Source organism: Rattus norvegicus, chromosome 20 (assembly GCF_021556685.1).
Source record: "Rattus norvegicus strain SHRSP/BbbUtx chromosome 20, alternate assembly SHRSP_T2T, whole genome shotgun sequence".
Lineage (NCBI taxonomy): Eukaryota > Metazoa > Chordata > Mammalia > Rodentia > Muridae > Rattus > Rattus norvegicus.
Window position 1 is genome coordinate 48,713,023 of NC_141553.1, and position 27,868 is coordinate 48,740,890.

Sequence of the window (27,868 nt, forward strand, 5' to 3'; positions counted from 1 at the left end):
ACACACACTAGTCAGAGGAGTGCTGATATGAACGGCAAAGAAGCCTGCTGGTTTCAGAAGCAGTGCAGGAGGAGGGAACTGTGGCACCCGTCTTCAAGGCTCTTGAGAGTCCATGGTGTGTGGAACCCCATAGATAGCTTATCAAGGGAGAAAAGGCTTCCTTGGCTCGTGATTCTGGAGCCTGGGAAGACTAAGACTGGATAGCCATGTCTGGTCAGAGCCACAAGCTACTTCAGCTCATAATGAAGCAAGAGCCAAGCTCTCGTGATCACAAACCCATTTCTGTGTGAAAAGTAGTCACTTATTAATTGAATGCCATTCCCATGAACCAAGCACATCCTCTTCCGCCCCACAGCCCAGCTCTAGAACTTCTTTCTGGAGGATACCCTCCAACCACGGTAGATAAATACCCCTTGGGGGAAACAAAAAAAATATTCAGATGGCCTTATACATAAATAATTGAGTGGGGCATGGTGCCCACCTCTGTAGCCCAAATGACCGCCTGCCTCTGCCCCTTGCACACTGTGATAGCAGGCAAGAGACCCAGCACAGCACCAAGTGAATGAAAACCACACCGATCCTGCTCAGGACAGAAAGAAACATTCAGCTTCTGCTGCTGAGTCTAGCTTCTGTCTGACTGGACTCTGGTGGGGCTTGCTGCCATTGTTAGATGATTCTGACGCTGCTGAAAACCAGTAAGGGCCAGCACCCTAGAATAGCACAGAGTAGAGGGTCTGCAGACAGGCGCTGGGGCAGCAAAGAGGGCACAGAGGAGTAGCAGGAAAACCACAAGGCTCCTAGGCAGAGGCAAGCTTCGGAGGGGAACTCACAATTCTAAGCACCAGACCCTCCAGCCAGGCTAATTGATGGGGGTTTTCTGCACAGTTTTATCAAAGGCCACAATTGCCACAAAAACCCGCAGGGTAGGGACCCTCAAAGGAATGGAGAACCACATGTCAAAGAAACATCTTCAACACTAAAGAAACAACGCTCAGTCTGGGCCTGCCTGGTCTCCCACACTTGGGAGGCAGACGTCAGATCTCTGCCCAGTGAGTTCCAAGTCAGCCAGAGCTACACTATCTAGAAAAAGCAGAATACAGTTCTCGGCCAGGTAAGTAAAATCCTTCCCAGGAACTAAAACACGTCTGCGTGGTGTTAAGTTAATGTGAAGGAGACGGACAACTATGACATTACCTACAACAGAGAAAAACGGCACAAAACCAAATCCAGCAACTGGAAAATATCACATTTCAGGAGAAGCTTAGTAGCCGTGGCCTGCAGTCCCACTGCTTGGGGATTGATGCAGACGTATCCTAAGTTTGAGGCCAGCTGGAGGCACATACCTGACAGCAAGTGTTAGATTCCCAAGAGGGACTCATTCACCTGCAGACCTCACCGGATGGGTGAAAACTGCAGACGGAGGAGACCAGGCCACTGGACGCCAGTCAGGAACAAAAGAATGATGGAAAAATGAAGGCCTAACGGGTATCTGAGACCGTGTGGCCGGAGCACCCAGCACCTGTGAGGTCTTAGACGAGAAACAGAAGGAAGCTATTCAGAGAAAAACACTTGCTTGCTGGGCTTGGTGGCACCAAGGCCTCCATTACTGGACAGTCACCAGCCCCCGTGCTACATCCCACAGACCTCAGTTGTCCTTACACCCCAAAAGTCGGTTGGATAAAGCACTGCAGGGGTGGGGCACCTTTGTCAAGCCCATGCCAGAGTTTGCCCCTGATAAAGTACAGATTTAGTGTAGGGGTGTCTTGGGGGAGGGGAGAGCAGAGACTGTTTTGGGGTGGGAACATGAGGGAGAGAGAGAGGCAGACAAATAGAAGGAGAAGGAATGAGAGAGAAGAGAGGGGGAGAGACAGAGACAGAGAGAAAGGTGGAGGGAGAAGCAGTTGAGGTAACTTAAGGCCCTTTCTAGGCATGGCACACACCCGCAGTGGCAGCTGCGGTGAGGTCCCTGCTGCGGGCCAGTGGGGATGCCTGTTTGCTGACAGACATCCAGTTCCAAGGGAGGAACTAGAGATAGTAATTGAAGAAGCTCAGGGAGTGACACACAAGATAAAGCCACAGAGCCCATAAGGAAGCCTGAATACCACTGTATAATCCAATTATTGAGAATTCGAAACAAGCCTAGAGGCAAGGAATGAAAAATCAACTCACTACCTGTAAGGGTGCTAAGACTTGTAGCTTCCCAGCAGAAACCATTGCGGACACACAGAACTACCAAAAGAAAGCACCTGACCATCAGGAACGCAGCCAGGGGTCCCAAGGTGAAGGAGTTACGACTTCCACAGACGCCAAGGCTATGGGGATTCATTACCTTAGGCCAGCCCTACATAGAACCTTCATCTGGAAGAAAAAAACGGGGTAGTATGGGCAGTGGTCTCTCCAGTGTGGGGCCACATGACATCAAAGTTCAGGAAAGGTCACCATGAAGGAGTTTATGACAAAGTCACTTGGGTTGTGTGACTTATACCCACTGTTCTGATACAGAGTTCAAAACTGGCAGAAGTGAGAATATAAATACATAAATAAATGGGAATGCAGTATGAAGATAGTGTGTGGACAGAGGCACAGGTAGGACTACAAAGGCAGAGTTTCCGTGTGCTAAAGTTGTTATCAGTTAAAAATAGATCGTATACTCTTTTCTGTTTCCCAAGGTAACCACAAAGAAAACGTGGCCAGAAGAAATACAGAAGGGGATGAACAGATAGTAAAAAGTGTGTCACTAAAACAGAAATAAAGGGTGAAACCCAAAGACAGCAGAGAGAAAATGAGGGCGGAAGGGCTACGAGCAGCGTAGAAGCTAGTTGACGATTAAGTCCTTTCTTTCCACAAGTGTGCCAGCCACAAATGGACACACAGACATAGTCAGCCATCAGAGCTCTAACAGGGAAAACAGAAGACAGAAACTGACGCATACCGTATCAGCCCATGACATCGGTGACCCACTCGCAGTAGTGAGGAGACACCAGACCAAAGGTCAGAGAGGAAGGAAAGGGCTTGGCCAGCACAGGAGGCCCTGACACACACACAGAACCGTCCATCTGGTTACAGCAGAAGCCACTCTTGTGTGTGCATGAGCACTGCCCAGGCCTGCCAGGGCAGACACACCCTAACCTGTATGCTGATGAGTGACACAAAGCTGGCAATCACCAGCACAAGGAACATGGGAAAACCTACGAGGATGTAAAATTGGACAACACAGCATTGACAAGTCGAGAGAGAGATCAGGAAATCTGCAAGCATCTCTTCTCAAAAGAAAATTTAAAATGCAGCCCCTCAGTGCACTGGCTGCAGGAAGGGCTGGAGTGGAGGCTGCAGTACATTTAAAAGGAGCACCGCATGAGCTGGAGAGATGGCTCAGCGGTTAAGAGCACTGACTGCTTTTCCTAGGGGTCCTGAGTTCAGATCCCCACTACACAGGATGGTTCACAACAGCTGCAATGTACTTATATAATAAATAAATGCGTTTTTTTTTTTAAAGGAGCATTGCTGAGGGAAAGGGAGGAAAGAGAAGAGGAGGAAAACAGAGAACAGGGAGGGAGGGAACAAGAGAAGAATCAATCCTATTGGAGAAACCAGGGAAAAGAAACGGCATTAAGAATCAACCAAGTTTGTTATTTTTAAGATCAACACAATTGATGAACCACACTAACTAGGTTGATAAATTGATAACCCACATTAGCTAGACAGAAACATCAAATAGTTGAAATTAGCAGGCCGTCAGGATGGCTCAGTGGTAAAGGTGCTCACTGTCATGAATGAACCTGAGCTCCATCCCCAGGACTCAGAGGGGAGAGGGAGAGAGCTGACTCAGCAATGTCCTGTCACCTCCACAGTGTGTCTCCCTGCAACTTCAGTACAGATGCATGCGCGTGGGCAGCCTGTGCGAGCGCACACACGCATGCACACACACACATACACACACACGGGCATGCACGCACACACACGCACATGCACGCACACGCACGCACACGCACGCACACACATGGGCGTGCACACACATACACCCAACATATGTAATGCACATATTCAGTCAACTTTATATACATTAGACATGTATATTATGCCTGCATCAGGACCAGTGCCCTGATTTTAGACTCTGCAGCCTCCGGGACTGGGAGTGTCCATGCTTTACCAGGCATCTTGTTACCACAGACTGAACACGTGTAGGCACCGTGAAGAAGCTTTATTCTGGAAATTATGAAACAGTGTCAGAAACTAAAAACTCAGTAAATGAAAGCTGTGCTCCTGGGTTAGAAGACCTATCGTATGGCTCCGATGCGCGTGCCACATCCAGCAATCGCACATCCACCTCAGTTACTACTGCTCCTCAGGGACAGTGCTTTGCAGGAGAGAAATCATATTCCAAAACTTACATCTTTCTCAATTTCTTCAGTGCCAGAGGTGGAACGTAGGGCCGCACACGCTAGTCGAATGCTCTGGCCCGTTCCTACCCACTGCCTGCTGCTTACTCTATTCTGAGATGGCCTTCTCTAGTGGCCAAGGCTAGGCTTGATGTCATTATGTAGCCCAGGATGGCTTCCGGCTCCTTCTGAGCAGACCTGTTTCACTGTGCCTGGGTCTAAAATGCACCTTGAACCCCAAAGTACCTTGAATAAACAAAACAAAAAGAGGTGGGGAGGGGGGAGAAAAGGACAGAGTCAGTGTTCTCTCTAAAATGAGTCAGGCAGGGTACTGTGCACATATAATAGCATAGAGGCAGACAAGAGACCAATGGAGTGGGAGAATACATCTGTGGAGAACCAGAAACCAGCAAATGTATATATGGACAAACAGTCCTCGGCGAATGAGCCAGGGCCACCCTGTGAGGGAAGGACAGTCCCTTCAACAAATGGTTTTGGAAAAGGAAGATGACTGCGTGGAAGAAATGAAGTTGGGCCTTTGCCTTTCATCACATACAGAAAATAACTCAAGGCCAGTAGGATTGCTCAGTGGTTAGGGGTGCTTGCCCATCCAGCCTGAGTTCAATCCCGGGGACCCATGTGATGGAAGACAAAAACCAACTCCCAAAAGTCCTTCTCGAGTACATACCACCCCCACCACAGAGAGAGAGAGAGAGAGAGAGAGAGAGAGAGAGAGAGAGAGAGAGAGAGAGATGTTAAAAAAAAAGATTTTCAAAGATGTAACCGTAAGGTCTCCCTCAATGTACAAAACTCCTAGGAAAAACACTGGGGAACCTTTTCGTGGCATTAGATTTGGCCAGAACTTCTCTTGTACGGTGACACTCAAAAACCACAGGCAGCAAGAGGAAAAACAAAACCAGGCACAGCTGCATAGATTGAGGACACTAGAGCGGAAGGCAGCCTGTGGAGAGGTGGAAAATGCTTGTAAATCCTGCATGTGGTTGATAATATGTAAAGGACCCCAAGGAGAACTGAACTGGCCAAAACCAGATGCTATGAGGAATACACTTCTGTTGTCAATCAGTCAAACTGTGGGATTTTTGTTATTAGAGACACCATTTCTGAGTATGTATAAAAATAACAAGAGCCCTCTCCTAGAGGACCTGGGTTTGATTCCCAGCACCCAGTGGTGGCTCACAGCCATCTGTAACTCGGGTTCTAAGGAACGTAATGCCCTCTCTGGCCTCCACAGGTGCCAGCATGCTGGCGGCAGAGACATACCTGCAGGCAAAACAGGCACACACACACAAATTTTTTTATTTTTTTATTTTTTTGGTTCTTTTTTTCGGAGCTGGGGACCGAACCCAGGGCCTTGCGCTTCCTAGGTAAGCGCTCTACCACTGAGCTAAATCCCCAGCCCCACAAATTTTTTTAAAAAAGAATAATAATGGAAGACTTTAGGGTTTTAGTCATTGCCCTTCCCCCAGGACACTTGCAGATAGGCAGACACAAAGGGCGCAGCCTACCTGAGTCTCAGGGGATGTGTTTCCTGTGAGGAGGAGACCGCCCCACCTCAGCTAGTAGTCACACACACATTGGGGGAGGGACATGTTTTGAGTAGGGCAGAATTTGACTATTTTTTCTTTTTAACCAAAGGAACAGGTAGATTCCCACGGATCAAGGAGATTTTCCTTCTTAAGACCCGAAGGCCCCGAGCTCTTAGGGACTTCCTCTGCTGAGCCTACCTGCATGTACAGGTGGATTAGAATTCGCCATTGCAAAATCTGCCTAATTCTGGAAATGTTGACCAGGCTGAGAAGTTTCAGCAACCCATTCAGTCTGGCCTGCCTCCATTCCCAAGGTCACATTTGGGGTCAAAAATAAGCTGTTCCTAAAGCTCTCTCTGAGACCAGCGAGCCTTCATCTGTCGAGGAGGGGCTAACACACACAACCACAACTGCTTGGTCTTTTTGAATAATTTATTCAAAGACAGATTTATCCTCCTGAGACGAGCGAGCGAGCGAGCAGGCTTCCGTCATAATTACAGCGTGTGCCCAAACCTGCTGACTGAGGCTACGCCCCAAACTTCGATGTGTGCTAATGGTGGTGGTCAACCTTATTAGCTCTGGGACCAATGAGTCTGCCTGCCAGGTATTTCCTGACAACCTTCCCCTCAGTTTCAGCAGCTCTCCCTCAGGCAACCCAGGTACAAAGAGGTCTGAGGCAAGCACAGGCTTTTGCCTTCCCACTTTTGCACTGGCTGGCGAGCGTACCCACTCTGTTTTTGCCACTACTGCTCCCTCACTGACTTGGGAATCCAGTTTCCTTCCTCGGTCTCTAGCAGGGACTGAAGCCCAGATGCTCTCCAGGAATCCTTCCGGTCTTCAGCGCCACACTGAGGCTGCTGAGGCATTCTGCCTCCTGGACCTGGTGAGATACTGGCTTCTCACATTCTCCAAAATGCAGGCAGCCATTGTTGGGTTTCACACACACACACACACACACACACACACACACACACACACGAACATATATATATGTATGTATATATGTATATATATTCTAAATATATATATTTCTAAGAACCCTGACTAACGCGTACACTAAAATAGAGGTAATATTCTCACTTTATAGTATGACTCGAGACATTTAGTCAATTGTCTAAGGCGGTTCCTCCCCAGCAGAGAGATGGGAAACAAACATTCGTCTTACAGCTAACCTTGTACTTTCTAACCTGTTATATCATCTCTCTTGGCTACAGTCTAATAAGGAGGACAACCATCTGATTCAGTCACTGTTTCAAATGAAAGGAAAGGTACTTTTTCATCTGTCCTGCTTCATTCAAGAAGTAGATAAGTGGGGCTGCCGTATGGCTCAGTGGTTAGCAGTACTTACTGCTCTTCCAGAAGACCTCAGTTTGTCTCCTAGCAATCGAGTCCAGCAGCTCAAAACCACCTGTAGCTCCAGTTCCGGGGGCTGACACCCTCTTCTGGATTCAAGGGAACACACACACACACACACACACACACACACACACACACACACACACACACGGGACATATGTTTACTCAGAGAGACACAAATAAAAAATTTAAAAATATTTTAAAAGTAGAGGCTGGAGAGATGGCTCAGTGGTTAAGAGCACTAGCTGCTCTTACAGCAGACCTGAGTTCAGGTCTCACCCCCGCACGGAGGCTCACAACCATCTATGACAGCAGTCTCAGGGGATCTGACACCCTCTTCTGGCCTCCACAGGTACTGCATGCACAGGGTGCACAAACATACATGCCGGCCAGACATCCACACAAACGAAGGGAAAACCCCTAGAATCTATAAGGACAATGACCTGAAGCAGTATTTCCTTCCACTCCCTTGCTGGGGATCAATCCCAGGGCCCTGAACCCGGTGGTCAGGTCATCTGCCACCGAGCTACATCTCCACGTAGTTCTCTCTACTTTCTGCTTACTCCTTCTCTTAGGACGAGGACAGAAACTTATTTCTGGATGTAGTAAGAGTTGCAGCAGCGGTCAGTGTGTGTGCCTCCCCTGTGGGCTGCTCTCCCGTGGACAAGGCCCCGTCTCCACTGTGCCGTCCCTTAGCTAGTGACCTGATGGAGCCCGCTCATCCCAAAGTCGTCAAACCGGGATTTTAAAGGCTCTTTTCTAAGTGAGTACGAGGCAAATAGAAAGAGAAGTCTTAGAAATGCATATATTTCCATCTCATACCTCGCATAGCAGAAAATATATATATATATATATATATATCTGTTTTCTGTAATTCCTAGAAAAAGAAATGCTTATTTCTTTCAAAATACTTAGGCTACTCGCTAAAATCAGTACTTTAAAAACGCTCGACGTGTGTGAATACTGAAAAGCTTTCGTGCTTTTACCATTTCCCGAGAAGGAGGGAGATCTGACCTCCCGGTTCTGCCTTGAGTGCGTCATGTTAGAAAGAAGGGACGGGCAGGGGCTCCAGGAGCGTGTGGTGACTCTGGATGCGCTTTAGAAGTTCCTGTGCCACGGGCTTGAATTCCGTCTCCCAGTGGAGTCTGTGGTAACTTTTTAAGTCTTGATCAAAACTGCTATCCAGGGCTAGTTCTTCATCTGCATCAGGGAAAAAAAATCAAAATGACAACTATTACTTGACGTGTGACTGCACTGCACAGAGTTCATCCCCCGTGACAGAACCGTCACTCTGGGTCACCTTTTTAACATCACCATGATGGGGCCACACAGATGTGATTTGTGATTAATGGGCGTGTGTCTGTTTTTGAGACAGATCTTTTATGCTAATCTATATCTCCTAGACTCACGTGACTCCCCTCTCCTGGGAGGAGAGGAGACCACAGGCTTATACCGCTGTACCCTGAGAAAGAAAGCTATTTTAATGAACTTCACAAAGATTTAAGTGTGTGTGTGTGTGTGTGTGTGTGTGTGTGTGTGTGTGTGTGTTTACTTTAGATCTTTTGTTGTTGTTCTTTTGTGGGGGGTGTCTTTTTTTTTTTTTTTTTTTTTTGGTTCTTTTTTTCGGAGCTGGGGACCGAACCCAGGGCCTTGCGCTTCCTAGGTAAGCGCTCTACCACTGAGCTAAATCCCCAGCCCCAGGGGGGTGTCTTTTAAAACAGGGTTTCTCTGTGTAGCCTTGGCTGTCCTGGAATTCACTCTGTAGACCAGGCTGGCCTCGAACTCACAGAGATCTGCCTGCCTCTGCCTCCAGAGGGCTGGGATTAAAGACATGTGCCACCGGTTATTTTTTATTATTGACATTATGAGTATCTCTGGGTGTCTGCCCTGATTGTCTGCCTGTGCACCAAGTTCATGTCTGCCGTCTGTGGAGGTCGAAGGGGCACAGGATCTCCTAGAACGGAAGCCAGAGATGGTTTGAGTCTCTACTGAGTGCTCAGGACAAAGGGCCTGGAGCTGCAGCCCCCCCCCCCCCCCCAGCCTCTGCAGTGCTCAGCGCCGGGGGTGGGGGGGTGGGGGGGGTGTTGCTAGCAGGTGCCAGCCTGCCCTGCAAAACACGTACATTTTAGTGTCTTAATTTAAGAGGGCAAGAATTTGTTTTGTTTTTAGAAAAAAAAATCTTTGGATCGAAGTGAACTTTTCTTTCAATGATCTCGTTTCGCTTACTAGTTTGCATCCAAACATCACAAGTTCTCACAATAAACGAAGAATACTGCTTCCTCTCTCGAGCTTCCTCGAGTGAGCTTCCTCGCTCGAGCCACTGAAGGACTGATCGTTTAATGACTGAGGGTAGGAAAGGAGTCGGATGCTCTTTTGGACAAATGGGCCAATTTGACACAAGAGCCACTCCCCAACCCCACAGGTCCCAGAAAAAAAAAACAAAAAACAAAACAAAAAACAAAACAAAACTGGGGACACTGAAACTCTGAGTCCCCAAAGAGACGGTGAAAAATGCGGAAAAGCGCTGTGGAAATAAAATGCAACATGAAAGTTTAATTTGCTTCCTAATGTAAGAATGCACTGAATCTGGAAACACCCTCTTAAGTCTCCCCAAAGCTTTACTGCCCCCCCCTCTTTGCACGCTCCTACTGGGCCTCACAGACTTCGGGACTGTACCCTGGCTCTGTCATTCCGAGGTGGGACCTAAGCTATACAACCTATGGGGTGACCACTGAGTCTCAGGGGGACCACAAATCCTGCTGCTCACACACTGTGCAAGCTGCTCCAGGGCCAGTTAAAGCCGGTTGGAGAGTGCCCAACTCTTTGTTTACAGTGTCAGCAGCAGACGCTGCTTATCTGTTCCGCATACCTGGCACCGAGGGCGTTAGTGTCACCAGCATTAGATAAGCGGGTGAAGGATCCCTGTTTGTATGGCCTCTGCCCCTCAGGATCAAGGGCAGAACTACGAAGTTCTGAAGAGTTCCATTCAGACACAAGCCGGGCCTCCATGGAGACCTTGTAAACAAACCTGGCCCTCTCCACTGCTGACATAAACCTGGGCCTCACACCGGGAGGGCACTGCCAGGGTTCCAGGCCTTCAAAGGCCTTCCTGTTTGGCTTCTTCTGGGCAAGAAGAGCCTGCTAGACTGACCGACTCCAAACTTCTAGACCATCTTCCTGTTCTAGTTCTGAGCATTAAACATTTTTCGGCAAAGTCTGTTTTATGTTATTTCCCAAGGTGTTTCGTTCTAAGTCGTGGGGATCGTTATAATTTTCCCCTCCGTCGGGGCTGGGGATGGATTTGGCGGTTTGGCATGCTCTCCGTTTTTTTGTTTCAGTCTAACATTAACACTCTGGTACCTAGCATATATAGAAATATATAGTACTCAGATCACCCTGACGCCATTGTCAGGAGAGATGGGATAGGAAAAGTTAAATATCGACTGACCGGTAAGAAACATGCAGCCATTAGAGTGCATCAAGACACATCGACTGCATCAGGTATTGAGTTTGGAACTTGTGGTGCATAGATGGGCAGACCCTGATCTAATCCAGAAAGCCAGCTCCCACTCTCCGCTTTGTCACAAAACCTGAGGCCAAGCATCCAAGTACCTCTGGTGAGTGAGCACACACCGGCTGAGTCCAGCTCACACCGGCTGAGTCCAGCTCACACCTGCTGAGTCCAGCTCACACCGGCTGAGTCCAGCTCACACCGGCTGAGTCCAGCTCACACCGGCTGAGTCCAGCACACACCTGCTGAGTCCAGCTCACACCGGCTGAGTCCAGCACACACCGGCTGAGTCCAGCACACACCGGCTGAGTCCAGCACACACCTGCTGAGTCCAGCTCACACCGGCTGAGTCCAGCACACACCTGCTGAGTCCAGCACACACAGCTGAGTCCAGGGCCAGTGAGACTGCTCAGCAGGTTAAAGTGCCTGTCGCCAAGCCTCATAAACCTGAGTTCGAACCCAAAGTCCACATGATGGAAGAAGAGAAAAAACTGACCCCCAGAATTGTCTTCTGATCTCCATATGTGTACCATGGCATACTCAAGTGTGTACACATACACACACACACACACACACACACATGCAGACACAGACACACATACAAACACACACAGACACACACATAAACACACACAGACACGCATACAGACACACACAAACACACACAGACACACACAGATGCACACACTCAGACACACACATGCAGACACAGACACACATACACACACACGCAGACACACACAAACATGCACAAACACACATACTGAGATGCACATACTCAGACACACACATGTAGACACAGACACACACATACAAACACACACACAGATACACATATAAACACACATAGACACACACACAGACACACACAGACAGAGACACACACAGACACACAGACACAGACACAAACACAGAGACATACACACACACAAAGAGACACAAACACACAGACACACACAAATATACACACAGACACACACAAACACACACACACCCACACACACACACACCAGCAACAGCCACACTACCACCACTACCACCAGCACAACAAAACCTAAGCTATACACGACATCACAACAATAAATTCACACAAGTAAAGTCTACACATCTGCCTCTGTTTGGCAGCTTCGTAAAAGGACTTTACGTGGGCCCCAAGGTAAACACATCAGCTGTACTTGTAAGAAATGACTCTGGCAGCTACAGAGTTGGCTCAGTGGTTAAAACATAAATGCTCACTGCTCCTGCAGAGGCCTGGTTCCTAGCAGCTCACAATCACCCCATCCAGCTCCAGGGGATCCAACATCCTCCTCGGGCTCCTGTGTATACATGCACTGTGGCATACACTCACACAGACACACATAGATACACTGAACATACATTCGTATATACATTACATAATGTATTGAATGTTAATATTGAATATCGAATTATATATATGAATATACTATATCCTGTGCGTGTGTGTGTGCGTGTGTGTGTGTGTGTGTGTGTGTGTTACTAGGAAGTTTTAGACTATATGGTTATGTTGAAGACTGTCACTCTCTGAGTTTTATTTCAGTTAGGTAACTGTCAGAACTCTATTTTTGTCACATATATTTTCAAAACCAACACTTTTGTGATTCAACCTTGTTCTGCTTTTATCTCGGCCATTCTAATCTTTAGCTCCTTTTAAAAGGACTGGAGGTCAAATGCCCTGCCCCCGAGTGCCCACTTCACTGGCACTGTCTGACACAGCACAGCCATGGCTCTTGGATGCAGGCGAGTTCTGAGAGCCACAGCACAGACTACACAGCCCACAAAGCCCAGGCCTCAAGATTCACAAGGAGGGGCTGAGGAGATGGCTCAGTGGTTAACAAGTGTGAAGACAAGAGTTCAGGCCCTCAGACCCCAAAACGCTGGCTGTGCCAGCCCACCTGTATTCCAGTCCTGAAAGGCTTAGACACGGGCTCCTTGGAGCAGGCTGGCTCCTGAGAACAGCCACAGCAGTGAGCTCTGGGTTTAACTGAGAGACCCTGGCTTGAAGAATAATTCAACCCTCAGCCGTGGCCCCCGCATGCACACATGTGCACATGCATTCATACCCCTGAAGAAGAAGAGGATTATGCAAAGAAACCGGTTATGCTCTGCCCGGTGAGCTGGCTCCCTGATCAAACTGAGCTGACTTAGCTTTCCACACAACAGCGCCCCTGACCGGGATTTGCCGGAGACATGTGTGCTGGGCGCAGAAAGAACCAGAGGAAAACACAGGGCAGGTGTCCTCTGATGAAAAGACCCACCACTTCCTATGGGGCCTTAGGCAGATCGTGAAACTTCCCAGACTCGCCTTCTCCTAAGGGACCGCACCTAGCTAACGGCCTCAAATACACACTGGGAGTATTGAATGGACGTTGGGAAAAGGAGAAAGAAGTACAGACATGCTCGCAGAGCAGATCTGTGGCTGGCCTGGACAACTGAATGGCCATCATAATGTGAATGAGGAATGCACCACATCGACACCACTCACCAGGACGTTAGCACCCCCTGTAGCCAATCCACAGCTCTTATCAAGTGATGTGATTTCCCTCCTGTGGCTTCAGGGGGCAAAGCCACGATAAAGGAGAGATCCCAGAGGCCATGCTTCATGACCAGCCACTCATTAGCAGCCTGGGATTCCTGTGATTCCACAGCAGGCTTCAAAGGCTGTGAGAACCTCCAAGGGGGTGGGTGTATGGCATGTGTGGGGGCCAAAGGCTACAACAGTCCCATGGGAACTTGGGAATGGAGTGTGGCCATAGGCCAACTACAACCAAATGCCTCCTGGGAATTGTCCCTGCTCAGGAGCTGGCCCCAACACACTTTTCTGGCTGGCCCTTGCAGGTGGCTCCTGACATGCCTGTCGCTCACAGCTCACTGTCCCAAGCTTAGACAGCAAAGGCCAGTCTCTCGGGGAAGAAAATGAAAGCTCAGCTTACTGGTGAGTGGCTCCCTAAACCAGCCACATCTTTCTCCCTGAATGGGAGACACGGGGAAGACTGTCAACAGCAAAGGAGACACTGTAACAAACACTGGGTGTGGAAGCGGAAGCCTGAGGCAGGGGAATGTGGTTAGAGGGACCAGGGTCCTGAGGATGGCGGGTGCCAAGCAACCCTCGGGAGACTCTAGGATACCATTTTCCTGGCTTTCTTCTTCCTGCGAATTCTTCCCTGAACTGTCGTCGTGAGCTAGAGCAAGGATTCCCAACGCTGACTCTGCACTTTGGACTCAGCCAAGCAAGTATTTAAATCGTGGATTCTCAGGTTGGACCCAGAGCTCCTGAAGCAGAATTCCTAAGGCTGCGCCAGACCCGCCTGCGGTCTTAATTCTGCAGCTGATTTCCGAGCTCAGACAACCGGTGCAGGTATCCCTGATTCCTGCTGCCTGAGAAACTTTGTGTCCATGAGGACTTCAACTATTTGCAACTGGACCCATTCTTCTTTGAATTCTGACGCACGTACACACAGGAGAGCATATACCTTTATGACAAACTCCATCATGGCCAAGTAGATCTGATTCTTTCAAGTAACTAAGGGACCTCTGTTCCTGTCCTGTGATGTTCTGCCGCATCCCTTAGCGTTCATATGCATGGCAGCCGACCTTGCAGTCTTGTCTGGTATCAGACTATTGGTGTAAGTGAACATTCACTCCTAGGCACTCTGAACGGAAGGCATCAATTAACTGAACTTGGGATTAAAAACATAACTTAGAGAGGCATGCTGGTGTTACCAAGAGTGGCCCCCATAGGCTCACAGATCTGAAGGCCATTCGTGGGACTACCTGACAGGGACTGGAAGGTGTGGCCTTGTTAGGGAAGTGTGGCCTTTTTGGAGGAAGCGTGTCCCTGAGGAGGGCTTTGGGGTTTCAAAAGCTTAAGCCAGGACCAGTCTCTCTCCCCTTCTAAAATACCTGGAGATGTAGCACTCTCACGTCTGTCTGTCTGTCTGGGTGCTGCCATGATAATGTGTTCGGCCTCTGAAGGAGTAAGAAAGCCAATGCTTTCTTTTGTAGGAGTCGCTGTGGTCATGGTGTCTCTTCCCGGCAGCAGAACAGTAAGTCAAGAGGCTAAGCCCATGGTTTTAAAATTTACAAAGGCTAAAGAGAGAACCTAAATTTTGGGGCTGTTTGACTGGAAGACTTTGAGGTCTTTTATAATGCTTCTGTTGTGACAACTGTCTAAGCCTTTCCGGGACTGAGCAGAGTCCATCGCACTCTCGTTTTAGAGACAGAAAGACGCACAATGAAAGAGAGACTCAGTATTCAAATGACACCGCAAATGCAAGCCAGAAGGACTCGAGCCCATGGCTTCTTAGTTACTCTGAGCTTTTCCACGTAGCTCTGCTGGTTCATATAACTGGATGACCACCACCCGACCTGCACATGCGGAATAGAGTCCGCAAAATCATTCACTCATCAGATGACCTCAATTAGTTTTTAGATCTAAACAAGGTTGAAAAAAGTTCCAAAAACAGAGAAAAGTTAAAGAAGAAAATGATCTTTAGTTTATGTGCTTTAGTACCTTTCAAGTCTGAGGACCCCACTGTGGTGTCAAACCGATTCACAGCCCCTTCTCCCCATGATAATCAATGCCACTAATTAAATAGATTCATTTGAAATCATGACTTCATTCAAAACAGCTTCTTACCCTCTTTTCTTAGTGATGACGGAGTCTGAATGCTTTTAAACAGAGACTCACCTAAAAACGTCGACAAGAGGATGAGGAGTGTGTTGGTGACGTCATCTCCAAAACACTCGGAAGCGTTGGTGATGTTTTCACTGAAGTTCCACAAGGTCTTGCACACCAGGCAGGCCAGCTGCCAGTCACCAGGACCGAAATCTCTCAAACAATCCACTAACCTGAGTAGGAAGTGCCAGACTCAACTGTTAGTGGGACAGAATTTGTCTCCAAGGTTTAGGTTGTTACAACGCTGGCCTTCTGACTTCCATACGGTCATCATTTAACTGACTACAGAGTTGTCGCTCACGCACCTGAGTTGTGGTTAAGTGTCCCGTAGATTCTAAACACCGCCCCCCCCCCCCCCCCCCCCCCCGCTCCTCTGGTGGAATGATCGATGGGCCCCAACCTCCCAGGAAGAGCATGTCCCCGTCAGGGTCCGTGCCTCGAAGCTTACTTTTTAATGCCACCGCCTTCTTTGAGCACCGCTCGCTTATCCTTATCCACCGTGAGATTCAGGAGGACCCCGCAGGCAGAGAAGCAAATGTCTTGGTGCTTGGCTTCCAGCAATGTGATCAAGAACTTGTGTACTGGGAGGACGGAGAACAAATGGAGACCGGTGAGCACCCACAGACCGGAAGTGAGCACCGGAAGGCCTGCGTCCCAGCTGGAGCTGGCTTTACAGCTGAGGTGGGATTTGGGGCTGAGGGACGGAGTAGGGGTAAGAGAGTGGGAAGATACGCTGGATTGTGGTTAGTGTGATGGACCCGTTCCTCCTAAGTTTTATCCAATTCCCATTGTAGACCCAACAACACCTACACTTTTGGAACCAATTCCTGCCTCCCACAGCTTCTGGCCCCATTTCCGCTACCACTGACCCAACAGCAGCTCCCTCTCCAGAGAGATGAGTCCTCTGCTGGTGGGAAGGAGGGAACGTGGGTAATATTTCTTCCTACTTCTGGTCGTTCTCAGAGGCCTTTTTGAACCTCCGGTTGTAACTCTAAGGCACAACCTAGGGCAACGGAGTCCGGTCCTATTGGGATTTTGCAAAACACAGGAGAAGCTCAGACTGCCAGAGGCTGGCCTGTCCAGCTCAGGGCTGCTAGTGCAGGGGTGGTGTAAGTTAGGGGGCGGAGCAACCATTTCCCCCTTCCTCCAAGGGGATGGAACTACAGACTATTTTTTCTTCCTCCAGTAGGGGGGTCCAGTGAAGGGCTCTGTGAGCAGATGGGGGTTGAACACCACCATATCCCATTTATGAAGCACCTGAGGGGCGATTTCCCTGTTGTCCACACAGACCTGTTGACTGGTTGGACAGTGAGCTTGACAGAGGCTACACCCCGTGCACATGTGTTCTGAACACCCCAAAGGGTGCACTGACAAGCACTGACAAGCGCTAGCTCTCTCTCAGCGTGTGGGGATGAGGGGTTGCCCCTTGCTGATACTGCAGCTGTGTCTGCCTTATCTAGATTTGCTGTCATCAACATGGAGAGACATTTTTGTTATCTGCAGGGCTGGTCTGTTTGGTTTGTGAAGGGGTCTTAGGTATTCTAGATGGAGAGTTTTACATCAACTCAACAGGAACCATAGTACCTGAGGGGAGGGAACATCACCTGAGAAACTGCTTCCATAATATCTAGCTGTATACAAGCCTATAGGGCATTTTCTTAAGTGGTGATACAGGAGGACCCAGAACATTGGGGGTGGGGCCACTTGAGCTGGTCCTGGGTCCTGGGTTCTATAAGGAAGCAGACTGAGCAGGAGAAGCACACCGGTAAGCAGCACCCCTCCATGACCTCTGTCTCAGCTCCCACAATGGCTTCCCTCAGTGGACTGTGATCAGGACATGCAAACCAAATGAACCCTTTCATCACACCACCAGTAACCCTGACTAAGACACCCAGGCTGGCCTTGAACCTACTGTGTAGCTGGCAGGTGACCTTGAAGTTTGGATCGTCTTGCCCCTGTTTCCCAAGCACTGAGGTTGACGGCTTACACCAACACACCGGGTCTGTGCAGTCTCAGGATTGAACCCGGGGCCTTGTGCATGCTAAGCGGACACTCAACTAAATAAAGGATCTGCAGCCCCCTAGACAGTTTTTAAAAAGGATTATTCTTACGCGAAATACATGGACAATGTGTGGTTCACATGAGCATTTGGATACCGGTTGCCTGTCTAGTTTAAGACCCAGAGCATTGCATCCAAACCACACTGTATTCCATCAACATATACAAGTCCCACTCATCAATCTGAGAAAATCAAATAAATAAATAAATACATAAATAGCAAATCCAACATATCTTTGATATCTCTTCCCCACATTCTCTCTCATTCCTACATAAATGTATATACATAAAAAAATATTTGGGGTTGGGGATTTAGCTCAGCGGTAGAGCGCTTGCCTAGCGAGCGCAAGGCCCTGGGTTCGGTCCCCAGCTCCGAAAAAAAAAAATATTTTAGGCAGTTCTTCTGAGTGTTGGGGGCTAGTTGAACAAGTTTTTGTGTTTTTTTTTTTTTTTTTTTTTTGCCTATTTACAGAGGCCTGGCTGGCCTGAACTCACTGTATAGACCATGGTGGTCATGAATCCACAGAGATTCACCTGCCTCTGCTTCCTGAAGGCTGGGTGGGGGCCGTATTTTAAATTTACACTGGTGACCTTTTTTCCTATTTATTTATTTATTTATTTATTTATTTATTTATTTATTTATTTATTTTGGTTCTTTTTTTCGGAGCTGGGGACCGAACCCAGGGCCTTGCGCTTCCTAGGCGCGCTCTACCACTGAGCTAAATCCCCAGCCCCCCTATTTCTTACTATAACCAGCCTTTTGATGCCATGTTCTGTGTGTCAGGTCGATCCATGATGATCAGTGTCTGACTGATCTATAACATTATCGTATCTATAAACATTATTGTAATTGCTGTGGAACATTTTGTTGCATGAGCACACACAATTCCAAAGCATAATGCGTGACACTCACTGCGGCCGCCGCCCTTTTGGTGTTGCCCTCTTGGTAGTTACAAAGCAAGGTGTAACATATTCTAGCTTGTGCATGAAAACCATCACCCATCTATTCCCGGGAGTAGAAATAATGAGTGCTGAAAGCATTACACACACACACACACACACACACACACACACACACACAAACACACTCAACATGCATGTACACATACACACACATGCACTCACTCATGCACACACATATCATCACTCAAGAGGCTACTCTTGGGGTCGAGAACACAACCATGTCCATCCCAGAATCCTGTGCTGTCCCCCACACGGGACGAATGTGAAGTATGGTACATCTTGAAACAGAAACAAACATCAGGCTCTAATCGCCTAGGCCGCCAAGTCTCTTAGCTGACTATCGGCAAGAATCACATGCTTAGGATCTGAACTGTCATCAACCCACCATTTTTCTGCATGAGGAAATTGCAGACGTCATGGTCCTGGGAGAGATTTCCAAAGACACGCACAGCCTCCAGGATCCCATCCATGTTGTTGCTCACAAGGAGCTTTAAGAGCACTGGATTTGGCAATCAGAGAGAAAATAAGTACATTTAGAATAACTTCCAAATACCATACTCCCTACCACTACTACATAAGTGTGTGTGTGTGTTAGAGAGAGACGCGGCAATGCCGGAGGTAGTGTGGTGTGTGGTGATTTTTGTTTCTATGGGTTTGTTGTTGTTATTTGTTTGACACAGCCCTGCCTGGCCTGGAACTCACAATGTAGACCAGAATGGCCCTAAACTCTCAGAGATCCACCTGCCCCACCCTCTGCCTCTGCCTCTGCCCCTCTGCCCCTCTGCCCCTCTGCCTCTCTCTGCCTCTCTGCCTCTCTCTGCCTCTCTGCCTCTCTCTGCCTCTCTCTGCCTCTCTGCCTCTCTCTGCCTCTCTGCCTCTCTCTGCCTCTCTGCCTCTCTCTGCCTCTCTCTGCCTCTCTGCCTCTCTCTGCCTCTCTGCCTCTCTCTGCCTCTCTCTGCCTCTCTCTGCCTCTCTGCCTCTCTCTGCCTCTCTGCCTCTCTCTGCCTCTCTGCCCCTCTGCCTCTCTCTGCCTCTCTGCCTCTCTCTGCCTCTCTGCCTCTCTCTGCCTCTCTCTGCCTCTCTGCCTCTCTCTGCCTCTCTGCCTCTCTGCCTCTCTGCCTCTCTGCCTCTCTCTGCCCCTCTGCCTCTCTCTGCCTCTCTGCCTCTCTCTGCCTCTCTGCCTCTCTCTGCCTCTCTGCCTCTCTCTGCCTCTCTCTGCCTCTCTCTGCCTCTCTGCCTCTCTCTGCCTCTCTCTGCCTCTCTCTGCCTCTCTGCCTCTCTGCCTCTCTCTGCCTCTCTGCCTCTCTCTGCCTCTCTCTGCCTCTCTGCCTCTCTCTGCCTCTCTCTGCCTCTCTGCCTCTCTCTGCCTCTCTCTGCCTCTCTGCCTCTCTGCCTCTCTCTGCCTCTCTCTGCCTCTCTCTGCCTCTCTCTGCCTCTCTGCCTCTCTCTGCCTCTCTGCCTCTCTCTGCCTCTCTCTGCCTCTCTCTGCCTCTCTCTGCCTCTCTGCCTCTCTCTGCCTCTCTCTGCCTCTCTGCCTCTCTCTGCCTCTCTGCCTCTCTCTGCCTCTCTGCCTCTCTCTGCCTCTCTGCCTCTCTCTGCCTCTCTCTGCCTCTCTGCCTCTCTGCCTTTCTGTCTCTGCCCCTCTGCCCCTCTGCCCCTGCCCCTGCCCTTGCCTCTGGAGCACTCAAGAGTTTTACACATTTTTAAACTTACACTGGTAATATTATTCTCAACTTCTTCCTATAACTGAATTTAAAAGTGAGTGATAAATGATAAATCTTAAGTTCTCAGTATTTGGTAGGAGACATTCTAGTTAACATTCCTTTTAATGGTGCTAAAATACAAACCAAGAGGCATTTCAACAAAAACTAAGAAACAAACTGTCCCCATGTTCCAAGGTGCTCGGGTGTGTGGGTAGGGCAGCTGTCCTAGTAACTCCCTCAGATGTGGGCTTAGGAATTGCAGTCAAGACCTTAAGTGAATGTCTGTGAAGCCACGGCCGACTCTCTGAGCCTTACATTCAGCAACATACAGCTTTCTGTGTTGCAGGACAGAGCTCTTCACTTGGTAAAAGGACAGATTGTTGATGGCTGCTGTGGTGTTGATCACCAGCTCCTCACAGTCGCCCAGTGACTTCGATTCTGAAACCAAGGGGTAAGTGGGTGAGACACGCTCAATTCTGCAGGTCAGAGGATAAGGACAGTTGGGGCTGGGGAGTGAGCTGGGCTCCTGTGGCATGGGGGACGTGCTAACTCAACTCCCACAGCCAGGTCTAGGAAAGTTAGGTGGAGCCCTACGTCTGCAGTGAAGGGGACAATACCACAGTGACCTGAGCTGTCCTGGCCCCACCCATATGCTCTGACCTCAGGGTCCAAGCTTGCTCTCATTCCCACATCCTGCCTCCCAGTAGAGAGTGGTCCTGTGAGGGTCGTTATCCAAACACAGCAGAGAGCTCGATTCTCAGTTCCTCTGTCACCTGCCTGGCCCTGCCCCACCTCTGACTGACTTTCTTGCCTCTATACCCTGGGGCCAGGATTACAAATTCACCCACCTGGCCCAGTTTCTTGAAACAATGGCTTGGATTTTAAGTATTTCCTGGGGCTCCCAGTAAATTGACATGCACCCCAGTTGGTAGAGGACTTGCCTGGCACACACAGAGCCTTGGTTTGATTCCCAGTCCTGCATAAGCTCGGCAAGGTAGTATGCATTTGTAAAACTACTACTTATGAAGTAGAGACAGGAAGTCCGGGAGTTCAAGGTCACCCTTAGTTACGCAGCAAGTTTAAGGACAACTTGGGCTAGCTATATGGCCAAGGTATTTATAAACATATTTTGAGTCTGGATCTTATTTCTGGGGATATGGGGTTGGGAGGGAGAACTGGTCCAAACGCCTACAGTGGTGGCCAAGCAGTGAGAGGTGGACTCTAGTGGGGACGGTTGTGTCGCTGGGAAGTGCCTGTAGTGAGGGCAACGAGACTTTGGATCTCCTCTTTTTTCTCTCTCTCTCTTAAAACCCCCTCCCCCCACAAAAAAATACAAAGAAAGAGACAGATAGACTTTCTCCCATCCCAACAGTGGCTCCCACCAAAGAAAGCCCGTGAAGCACAGCAGTGAGGAGCCGGAAGAGGAGATAGGTGAGAGCCTGGGCGCTCGCTGCTCTTCCAAAGGACCAGAGTTCAGTTCCCAGCACCCATAGCTGACAGCTTATGTAACTCCAGATGTGGGGGCTCTGGCGCCCCCCTCTGGCCTCTATAAGCACCTGCACATAAGCCATATACTCAGGCACATCCGTACACAGATCAAAATCAACTTCTGTTGTGGTAGAACAAACTGGAAAGGTGGGGCACGAAGGAAGGGGACAGAATTACAGGTGACACAAGAACTGGAAAAAGAGGAACCCTCTTTGTAGGGACTGATCCTGGAAAAATTTAGAATTTTAACTTTTGGCTTGATTTTGCTCTTCTGACTGATAAAATTATTTTAAATTCTGATATGATTCACCAACCATAAGATTTAGGGCTGTGCAGTGGTAGCTCATACCTTTAATCCCAACATATTTGGGAGCACAGGGAGAGTCTGTGAGTTTGGGGCCAGCCTGGTCTAAAGAGTGAGCTCCCGGAAAGCCAGGGCTCCAAAGAGAAACCCTGTCTCAAAAAAAAAATTACAAATGAAAAAAGATGATTAATGGGGCTGGAGAGATGGCTCAGTGGTTAAGAACACTGACTGCTCTTCCAGAGGTCCCGAGTTCAAATCCCAGCAACCACATGGTGGCTCACAGCCATCTGTAATGGGATCTGATGCCCTCTTCCGGTGTTTCTGAAGACAGCTACAGTTTACTTGTATATAACAAATAAATAAACCTTTAAAAAACGATTAACCTTTTAATATTTTACATTATTTATTTATCTGCCTATTGTGTGTCACAGCCCACAGCGCATGTGAGAGAGTCATGACATGTAGAAATTGTCTCTTTCCTTTGACTTTGTAGATCCTTCAATGGAACTCTGGTAGTCAGAGTTGGCCACGAGCACCTTTATCTCACACCATCTCCATGACCCAACGTTCATCCTTTTAAAGAGCATGATTTAGTGACTGTACTCTTTGGTAAAGAGTTGTGTCACTGTTGGTCTTATGGTTTTGAAATCTGGGATGGGATAAGGCACCGCTAGGAAGAAAGGTTTGGTTTTGGGATAGGTCTCACGTAGCCCGGGCTGGCCTTTGACCTCCCTGCCTCTACTTCCCAAGTGCTGGGATTACAGACATGGATGGGCATCCTACATGATATAAGCAGTGCTGGAGTGTATCAGGCTGTGTGTGTATCAGGCAAGAACTCTACCAACTGACCCAAACCCCCGGAAATGTCTTTCCTTTCACAGATAAGGGGATTCCTTAAAGTGAGCCCAGCCCTCACCACAACCCTCCCCTCCCACGGATCTGTCTTGGGGCTGCAGCTCTCACCCAGGGTTGTCAGCAACAGGCCCACCACCCGAGGGTCGGCGGCTAGCACTGGGCCGATGCAAGGGTGAATGGCTATGTTGGCAAGGACACGGGTCAGCTTGACCAGCACGTCCTCGGCCTCTGCCCGTGGCCTGGCTCCTGAACGCTGCAGCTTTGGTGAGCTCTCCTCAAGTCGGTAGAAGTTCTGGAACAGTGTGAGCAGAGTTTCCACGCTCCCACTCTCTCCGGAGAACAGTTCCCGGGCCTGGTTACTTTTCGCTGTCAGGTTGCCAAGGATAAAAACAATTCGAATTACTAAGTCCTGCAACAAACAAAAGACAGTGTTACAAGCTCAGAGGAGCTGAAATGGCCATCGGAAAGAATACACTCTGGTCTGATTTACTCTCGACTTTACTAATAGTGAAACGGATCGCAGCTGGCGTCTACAAAGTCTTGCAGTGTTTGAATCCAGAGATGCCTGAAAAGTGACAGGAGAGGTTAGAAGCACGTGGTGGCCCTGATGGCGTGCAGGGTGACTGATGGGGGACCCACAGCATCTGTGAACCCTCACCTCGAAACCTGGGTGGTCTTTAAAAATAAATATGTCACGTGAACTGATGTTTCAAAGCTAATATGTCCTCTCACCTCTCAACCTCTGACGCCCCCACTCAATACCCCTGACTCCCCAGTCAACCCTCTGACACCCCACTCAAGCATTCCCTAACAGTGGATGGGTTACAGCAGGGTTTCTGACTTCAGCAGGAAGTCTGTCTGTCTGTCTGTCTGACTCACTGAGACAGGGTCTCCTGCAGCCCATGCCTAGAACCACTGTGCCGCTGAGGGACCCTATAGTAAAACTGTGGTTTTACTGACAGTTAAATGACTGACACTTTTAAAATTGTTTGCTAGCTCATACACGTATGTAAATGAACTTTTCTGTACATATGCCATATAATGAACATGTGTTCTTATTTATTGGCTTTTTTTTTTATATCCCACACTGGCCTTGAACTTACTACCTTGAACTCTAGGTCCTTTACTCCCATCTTGAGTGGATTACAGGTGTGTAGTGCCAAACCCAGTTTATTTAGCACTGGGAATTAAACTCAACTCTGTGCACACTAGGTAAGCACCTACCAACTGAACCCCCCCACCCAAAAAAGCGCTAAAAGCGTTCTTAAGGGTCAGGGGGTAAGGTCTGGACTTGAGAAGATGAGGCAGGAGAATTGCCATGAGTTTAAGGCCAGGATGGGCTACATAGAGAAACTCCAGAGCCTGGGCTAGAGAGTACGAAAGAAAAGAAGAAACATGAAGGGGAAAAGTAGAAGGAAAGGAAAACATTAAATAAAAACCTACAACGAGAAGCTTTAAACGAAAGATACAAAGGTAAGGCTGGCTTCACTGGCATGGTGCTGCTCGCCTGTAATCCCGGCACTGAGGAGGAAGGCGGAGTCATGAGTTCAAGGTCATCCTCCTCCACCACACAGCAAGTTTGAGGCTATATGAGCTACATGACACCAAGTTCAAAAGAACAGTCGTTTACTTCACTTGACGACGGAACTCAGGAAGATGAATGAGTGGATGGATGGATGATGGATGGATGGATGGGTGGGTGGGTGGGTGGATGGATGGATGGATGGATGGATGGGTGGATGGATGGAAGGATGGATGGATGGATGGATGGATGGATGGATGGATAGAAGGATGGATGGATGGGTGGATGGAAGGATGGAAGGATGGATGGATGGGTGGATGGAAGGATGGATGGATGGGTGGGTGGATGGGTGGATGGATGGATGGGTGGGTGGGTGGATGGATGATGGATGGATGGATGGATGAATGGGTGGGTGGATGGATGGGTGGATGGATGGATGGATGGGTAGATGGATGGGTAGATGGATGGATGGGTGGGTGGGTGGATGGATGATGGATGGATGGATGGATGGAAGGATGGATGGGTGGGTGGGTGGGTAGATGGGTGGGTGGATGGATGGGTGGGTGGGGTGGGTGGATGGATGGATGGATGGATGGATGGATGGAAGGATGGATGGATGGATGGATGAAAATGACAAAAGAATCCTTGCTAAGGCCCACTGCTGGGCTGTGTGTGACGTTTAGTGTGCCGGGCACTGAGCCCTTTTACACTGGGTCCTGCAGAAGCTGTGTAGGTCCTGTGGCCAGTCAAACTGGAACAGGACTTGACTCCAGGGTGTCCTGGACCCTGCGGTCCTCCAACTCAGTGACCATCTCTCCCCTCTGCCCTGCATGCTTGCAGACAGCCGAGGACTTATTCCACCGACCAAGGAGATTTCCACCATTCTGGCTTTGCTGGTCAGATTAATATCACATCAGCCTTAAGGACACGGGCAGGGCCAAAGGCTGGGCGCGTTTTAGATAAGGCACGGAGAACCAGGTGGGATCCTGAGGCCCAGGGCAGCGGGTTGGGCGTGGCAAGGAGTCAAAGCAAGATTGAGGACAAAGGACACCCTTTCGATTCCTCAGAGACGAATCTGCCAGTGTCAACCTGTTCCTGCTTGTTCTTGAAGGAACGTCCCTGACACTGGCAGAGCAGCAGCGGGCTGGTGGTGCGGCTGTGAACCACTTGTCACCGTGAAGAAGGGCAGAGCCCCGCACTGTGGCGAGGACTGGAGCCTGAGGACGGTGCAGGGGTGGAGGGCTGTTTTCAGAGACAGCTCGACTCTCGGCACTCAGCGGTCATCCAATCAGGAGAGCCTCCCTCTGCTCCACCCCTGGAAAGAAAGCGATCCTCTCAGCTGAGGCTTAGATGGGCATCACGGGGGTGTGCACGGAGACCAGGATGACAGTGTTCTCAACGGCTCGCCAGCTACCTGGCAAGCAGCAGCTAGTTATGAGGGGGAACTCGCTGCAAAGAGCAAGACAGCCAAGGAGAAGGATTCCAGCTAGAGTCTCAGGGAGACACAGGGACCCCTGGGGACTGTCATGAGAGTAAATGAGACACAGGCACCGTACAATCAGAGCACACACTGCGCTGAACCGTGGGACAGACTTACAGATTCAGAGGATTGCAGGGGAAAAGGCTGCTCAAAGATGGGGGTAGGCTTAGGTGTATACCTGAATCCCAGCTTCACAAGGACCATGAGTTCGAAGCCAGCCTATGAAACACAGTAAGACAGGAAGGAAGGAAGGAAGGAAGGAAGGAAGGAAGAAAGGAAGGAAGGAAGGAAGGAAAAGGAAGAGGAAAGAAGTAGAGAGAAGAAAGGAAGGGAGGGAAAGAGAAAGAAAAGAGGGAGAGATGGAGAGGGGACAGAAAAAGGAAGAAGGGAGGGAGGAAATGAGAAAAAAAGAAAGAAAATGAGAGAGAGGCATGCAGGTGAGATGGCTCAGGGCTCAAGGCTCTCCCAAAGTTAGCTTCTGACCTCCGCATGTGTGCCATGGTGTGCCTGTACACACACACACACACACACACACACACACACACTAAATTAATCAAATTTTTTAGAAGAAAAAAAGTAAGGAAGGGATGGGGAAGAGGATGCAGTGAGTAGCAGAATCATCAGAAGCGAACTTGAGGTCAACCTCGAGATGCCACGGAACACGGGCTGCGTGCACTCCTGCATGGACAGGCCTGAGGATGGCCGCTAAGCATGGGATTTCACCAAGAAACACGGATCCCACTGCACAGTTCCCTCCAGCAATTCCCAATTCAGAAAGGCGCTCCCTGGGCTCTCAGAGTAAGGAACAGAGCAGACAGAGCTCCAGCATCCGGACCAGGTGCAATAGAAAGATCAGGATTTCCAAGAACTCAGTTCCTTGACAGAAAATTCTTTCTGTTTTCCAAGCCAATGACTGTGACAGGATTTCTGCAAACATTGATTTGCCTTCTGACTGTGGCTGCATGAGCTCTGTTTCTGTAAAGATCAGTACTGACCATAGCAGTAGCTTAAGCAACAAACACATGGACCTTCAGATGCGCTTCAGGGGTCCAAAGTGTTCTAGGAAGGCCCCTGCGTGCTCTGATAACCAACCGTGACCAAAAGCGACTTGGGAAAGAAAGCGTTTGTTTGGCTTACACTTCCATATCGCGGTCTATCGGTGAGGGCAGTCAGGGCAGGAACCCGGAGGCAGGAACTAAAGCAGAGGTCCGGAGGGGTGCTGCTCACTGGCTGGCTCTCAGGCTAAGGTTCAGCCACCTTTCTCAGACCTCCCAGGAACGCCTGCCCGAGTGGCTCCACCCACAGTGGGCTGGGCCGTCCCACGCCAATCATCAATTGAGAAAAAAGGCCCACAGGCTTGCTTGCAGCCCAATCTAATGGAGACATTTCCCCAACCGAGGTTCTCTCTTGCCGGTCGACCCTGGCTTGTGTCAAGTTGACAAAACAACAGAACTAACCTTCCCACAAGGCTTCTGAGACACACACGAACCAAGTCACTAAACTTGAAGATTTCCATTTTTGCCACCTGAGCAAAGCTGTCTTGGCATCTCACCCCGGACAGCGAGCTCCGACTCCTTCCACACCAGCCGTGTTAGTGGTGTTCCCTGATAGCTGGGCTCAGCTTACACTTGAGAGAAAAGTTCCTTTTTAATTGGACAGGAAGGGTGAAATGTGGGCTGTTGTCTACGTGCAAGTGAGGGCGGGCACAAGATAAGGCAAGGCCTGTGATTAGGCAGTGAAAAAGTAAGGTGGGCACAGGGTTTTGGAGCAAGGAGAACCAAGGTGGAGGCAGAGAAGGACGAACCCAGATCTGTGTGGCCTTAAAGGGCCACAGATAGTTATGAATATTTTATAAGGGATGGAATTTTATAGGATAATTTGTCTTATTGAAGTGGGCAGTTCTATCTACATTAATTGGCTCTGAGTTTATTGTGTGGATGTTTTGTGGAGTGAGAATTTACTGATATAAACGTGATTAATAAATGATAAGTTTACTGAGTTTTGAT

The 27,868-nt window shown here is 49.1% G+C and overlaps 1 protein-coding gene across 2 annotated transcripts in view; it reads right to left on the minus strand.

The window, feature by feature from the left end:
- Positions 1-6,344: 6,344 nt before the first annotated feature.
- The window catches only part of Armc2 (armadillo repeat containing 2), a 107,784-nt gene continuing 86,260 nt past the window's right edge, over positions 6,345-27,868 (minus strand). For both annotated transcript variants that reach the window (NM_001432282.1, NM_001432283.1), the window contains exons 13-18: positions 22,969-23,269; positions 20,529-20,651; positions 18,896-19,009; positions 15,938-16,070; positions 15,502-15,662; positions 6,345-8,482 (exon numbers count right to left, since the gene is read on the minus strand). In NM_001432282.1, the coding sequence (NP_001419211.1) occupies positions 8,325-8,482; positions 15,502-15,662; positions 15,938-16,070; positions 18,896-19,009; positions 20,529-20,651; positions 22,969-23,269 (990 nt within the window). In that variant the 3' untranslated portion in view covers positions 6,345-8,324. The remainder of the gene's footprint in view (positions 8,483-15,501; positions 15,663-15,937; positions 16,071-18,895; positions 19,010-20,528; positions 20,652-22,968; positions 23,270-27,868) is intronic.